The 5503-nt window shown below is 41.1% G+C and overlaps 1 protein-coding gene across 1 annotated transcript in view; it reads right to left on the bottom strand.

The window, feature by feature from the left end:
- Positions 1-948: 948 nt before the first annotated feature.
- The window catches only part of LOC104620958 (sushi, von Willebrand factor type A, EGF and pentraxin domain-containing protein 1-like), a gene marked incomplete at its 3' end in the record, with an annotated part of 27071 nt that continues 22516 nt past the window's right edge, over positions 949-5503 (bottom strand). Inside the window, exons 3-4 of the mRNA XM_010287321.1 lie at positions 1375-1533; positions 949-1128 (exon numbers count right to left, since the gene is read on the bottom strand). Coding sequence (XP_010285623.1) covers positions 949-1128; positions 1375-1533 — 339 coding nt within the window. The remainder of the gene's footprint in view (positions 1129-1374; positions 1534-5503) is intronic.

Here is a 5503-nt window from a genome sequence, read left to right as displayed (position 1 = left end):
TCTTTCCCTGAACTCAAGGCCAGGGCAACAGTTACAGAAGGTGCTGATGACTTCTTATTTACTAGCTTCCAGTGCAGCATACTAATGTCAAGTGCATTCAACTCAAGCTAACATGTTGAACAACCTGTGGCTGTTGAGGAGATTGAAGGCTGCTACTTGTTTTTTCAGGCCCTCCTTGTAAGACATACCAGACAGGACTACATGGGGATGCAACTCCCTTCTAAATCATCAAGAACCCAACATCAGGCAGAGACAAGTGATAACAAAGCAAAACTGTGTTCATATGTACTTGTAAGGGCTCCAAAAAATGTTTTTCAGGATGTTCTCTCCCATGTCTCTTTCCTTTCAAACCTTCTGCTTATTTCTTTTCCAGCTGACATTCTCTTACAGTGAGCTTCTAGGATACTGCTAGTTGTTCCCTAGTGAACCTCCACTCAAAATTCTTCTGAAGACTATGCTCAAGGCCCAAGCTTTCCTATTTTTCATAAGAAGGAACCATAAGAAAGCAAAATGGAATTTTTCCATGGTTAATGTCTCCCAGCAGCAATGCCCGTCTATGCCAGGTGGATATTCTAAAACACCCACGTGGCCAGATCTTGTTATATATTTGACTACTTTGTAGGGTCACTGGATTTACATAATGTAGATACGAAATTCATAGAAATTAAGTGGAGAGAGGTTTAAGGCAGGAGAGTGTAGATTCACTTGCCAAAGACTGTCTGCCTAGTAAATATGGCTCTGCATTTTCTATTGCAGATGTCCTCCTTCCATTTTAGCACGGAGGGAAATGGAATGACTGGAGTGGGTGTTTACCCTTGGAACATTCTGTCACCCAGAAGCTTACAGGATCAGATTTGCATGCCCAACTATATAGAGAGCTGAGAAAACCACTGCTAACAACAAACTAATCCAACAGAAAAAGACTTTTTGAACACACAACGTCCGTACCTCTGCAAGTAGCCTCTGATCCAGACCATTGGCCATTTGGCTGACAAAGCCGGATGCTGCTTCCCACGAGATCAAATCCTGCTTTGCATCGGATCCCGCAGGCAGCATTAAAGTAATTGTTGCAGACGTTCTGGACAAAGTAACCGTTTTCAGGGGGCTTCAGTTCAGGGCAGTGAACAACTAAATAATTAAAGAACCACAACAGAGTTACGATGCTAGCTGGAATGCAATAGGCTACTGAAGGAAAACAATTTTTTTCATTTCCAACTTGACTTGCATCTTGATACTTTTGTTGTTTTGGAATGACACAGAAAATCTTGTATGCAATTTGACATGTCCTTCGCAGTGCAAACGCACATAACAAAATTGTCCCAGCACTGCATTGTGTGTTCCAGAGGTATTCTGTTCTTGGATGGAAACACTTACCTTCACAGGTTTGTCCCACAGCACGATAGCCCTCCCGGCATGTACAATCCTCAATGGAGGTGCTTCCCGGTGGAGAAGTATGATTCTCATCAGGACATGAGGTACAAGTGCTGATTCCACCTGGTGAACCTTCAGGCTTGTATGTTCCTGGTGGACAGGCTGTTGAGCAAAAGAAAACATGACAGGAACGAGTTCAGGATATCCACCTTTCACAGCTAGCAAAATTTTTTGGTATGTTACTTTATTTTTTTTTACATTATTTTTTCTACCTCATACATCCAGTGTCATTTAGGGCAGGAGCATTGTCCACTAAAAGTGCTGTAGAGTTCTTACAGGGGTGAACTAAAGACCACCAAACTTTAAGGAGGTCTCTCCAGTGATTGTCTGGGGACTGATATTAAGTCCATGATTAATCTTCTTGAAAAGAAACACGTTCCCAGAAGACACACCAGGTTTTCACTGATCAAATCTGTGTTGATCTCATGAAGCCATTCTTGAATTGAGAGGTGTAAAAAAATTAGTTGAGAAAAAATCCTTGCCATTCAAAACTACACCAAAGTTTAATGCATACCGATTCTTAGGAACAAGCTAACACAAGCTAGCAAAAACCCCTGCCCTTGATTTACACATTATGATTATATATGATCTCCACACTGTACTTGCTAAAATGTATGAACCACAATGAAGCAATTAATCAAAGCAACTGCTCCCTGAAACTTTTGCACTCCTTTATATCCCATTTAATATTTTTAACTGTGTATCTACATGCACAAGCCTTAAAGAGATTCAGGAGATGTCTTCAGAAGCAGGGAAAATGCATAGGGAAAAGGCACTTCTCACCTGAGAGCTTCAGATTGCTTGGATAAGTCTGAGTCTTATCTCTCTCTGCTTTGAATTCTGTTCTTCAGGAAACCCATAACTATTTATTTCACAAGGATGAAGTGAGAAACAGGGGAGTGACTAATCAACAGGTGCTGATAAAGTGAAGTGTTGATTGATCAGATTACTACTTGAAACTGCACTCAAAGACACTAGTGCTGAAAAACATACCTCCTGATGTAAAGTTCAGGAAATACGTAATACTAACACTGGAACCCAGCCAAAAAAGCTCTCAATTCATTAATTTCACTGTTTAGAAATTTTCCTAACGGCCACACTTTCCCTTGCAGACTGGAAGTCAGTCTCTCATTTCCACCCCTCAGTACAGCCACTCTGTACCATCTGATGCAGCTGTGGATGTATAAAGAACAGTACGACCATAAACACCCTCCAAGTGCTTTCCTCCTTACACAGTCAGGTGTGCTCTGCTTCTGGAACAAACCTCTGCTATTGAGGTATATTTTCTGGAGTTCAGAGATTCTGGCAGTATCAGTCTTTTCTTTGGTAGATAGTGGACCAGCTCTGTTTGTTCTGTGAATTAGGTGCTAGGAATCTCTGACTTTTGTCTTATTAATGAAAACAACTTCCTGCTTTCCAGGCAAATGGAAAAAAACCCAAACAAAAAATAAAACCGAAAGAAATCACAGCCTCCTCTTTCCTCACCTGTCATGGGAGAACTGACTTTCATAAACCAAATTTTATGGATTATACCTTAAAAAATTAACCCATACGAACAGTTAGCACTTTCCAGAAGGAGCACAGTCTTTTGAATAGCTTCTAGAGAGAATATTTTCATTTGCTTTTCATAAAAAATTGCAGTTTTATTCTGAAGAAAGCTAGCTAGCAGAAGCTAGCTAGCAGAAGCTAGCTAGCAGTTAAGAGGTGATTCTGAGTGCTGTAAATCAGCTTCACAAATCTGTATTTATGCTTGAAAATGCCTAAGCAGCAAATGATGTAAGTACAAATCAAAGCATTCCAGGAAGAAAAAAGGGCTGAAAAATCCAATCAGAATTAGAGCTGGGAATTTTTCATTTTTGTTTTGGGACTTTCAGACAAGCATTTGCAAAAAAAAAATCCCTTTCCTATAGTTCACCTGCTCTTCCCATTCAAGACATTCCTCTTGTTACTGCTTCTTTCCTCTCTTCTGCGCAGAAATCCCCTCCCTGGACATTAGGTCTCTCTGAAATATTCTCTCATGCTTCAGATGATCACCTCCAAACTGGCTAAGTATCAGAAGCATTACTCTTAAATCCCTGAAATACTTCCCTCTGGCACTCTGTGGAAGTCTCTGTGCATCCTTGTTAAAACTAACTGGTATCCAGCACGAAGTGATAAAGGATCCTGCATCCCAAAGGATACAAGAAAGAGTGCAAGTTAAGCATCAGAGGGCATCTGCTGTACGACCAAGCTGTCATCCATGTGCCAGCGGAAATAAATTAGTCTCTTCTGTTCTATGCATGCCACATAAAGTGACATCTAAAAGAAGTGTTTCATTCAAAAAAACAACAAAACATCAAAAGCCCAGCCAAACTTCTGTCTTTCTTGCAACCTCACCTTAGATGAAGAAGCAGCGGCTCTTTTCTGTTTCTGTTTTGAGAACTATGGGACAAAAATAACCACCCATTCTATGACGTTGGCATTTTTAACAACAAAACCCAGTAATTTGCTTAGGGCTTTGAATCAGTCTGGCTCTGACAAAAATGGTTCATTCTGAAATTACACTTACAGTTTGCTTTTTCCAGTGAAGCAGCAGGAGGTAAATAATACTGTTAAAATGGTTATTAATGTCTCTATTGGGAAAGACAAGTTTCTCCAAATGTCCTGATTATTTTTGTATGCTTCAAATGATTCTCACTGCCTTTCTGAAAAGTTGAACTACATCCTATCTTGGCTTTTTATGCGTAATTTTTACCAAGGCAAGTCCCTGAGCTGCTCATTGACCCCACAACTCCCCTAGATGTATCCAGCTACAAAACTCCACGTAAGCTACATTCAAAATTTCCACAAGATAATACTTAGTTACAGAGCTATTTCCAAGTGTGTGAGATCACACAGTCTATCCTGTGATGCGAAAGGATGGTGCATTTCCATCACAGCCATAGAGGTTCGCCGGGCCACAGCTTAGGTTAAAACTGTCCAGCTGTGGAAGAGCAGCCCTTTGGCCATCTGCTGCAGACAGGACTTCATACCTGATCCAGCTGGACTGCAGACCCATCCCCTCCTGCTCCAGACAGAAATACCATGGCCCAAGTCCACACACAGCAATGCATTCAGAGGCAAGAGAGAACCTGAGGGGCAAGCACATCTGAAGAGCACACGTGGACCCACCCATGACTGATCATACAGGTGTCTCTCTGGTGTCTCTTCCAAGAATCAAGCAGTGCCAAATTGTTGTTGTGCTCTAACCACCAGTCTGCACTCGCTGACATGCCCTCCATACCCACAAAAACGGACTGCAGGGAGAGATCGTCTTCTCCAGTGCTAATCTGTAAAAACAGTAACTACTGCCTCTATGCGAACCATGTTGTTCTTTGCCCAGAAGAAAGGGGAGGAGCAAGGAAATGTTTTTTGTTTAATGTAATTCTCCTCTTGAGACCAGAATAGTGAATACTGAGTCACACCAGAAGATTACCTCTTTGTTACAGAAATCAAAGGCTATCTGGAAGCAGGGATTAGTGTGCTCGCTCAAACAAGCACAGGCCCCAAGCTCCCCAAGCACACAAGATGGCTCACATTGAAGTTGCCATCAACAACAGCCTGCTTTCATAAAATGGTAGATATTCACCATCGATTCACATTCAGCTTCTATTGTCCATGGTAACGACAGTGCAATAACCTTCGGATCAGAAATGGGAATGAAGTAATACATGCTTATTCTAGCATGCCTCCTGTGGTTTCCTCCTCAGTTATAACTAACTGAAAGTATGTAAGACAATCCAGCATGTCTCTTCTGTTTTTGAACACTACAGGGCTTCATGAGTTCTTAGGCCACCAATGGAACACAATTTCTTACTCTTTCATCTATTAAAAAAAAAATTAAGTTGTACATAGAAAAGAAATCACTACAAAGGAAATATGACATGGGTTTGCTAGAAATAGAGACCCACAAGGTAGGCATAAAAACATTTCAGTCAACGCATATGTATTGACAGCATACCTATATGTCAAGACATTGCCTGAAGCTGAACAATGGACATGGAAAGTTAGGAAAGTTCACCAGAAAAATCAAAGGACGGACTTTCAAATTCAG

The sequence above is a fragment of the Phaethon lepturus genome, unplaced genomic scaffold (assembly GCF_000687285.1).
Source record: "Phaethon lepturus isolate BGI_N335 unplaced genomic scaffold, ASM68728v1 scaffold16135, whole genome shotgun sequence".
Lineage (NCBI taxonomy): Eukaryota > Metazoa > Chordata > Aves > Phaethontiformes > Phaethontidae > Phaethon > Phaethon lepturus.
This window is presented reverse-complemented; position numbering and strand designations above follow the sequence as displayed.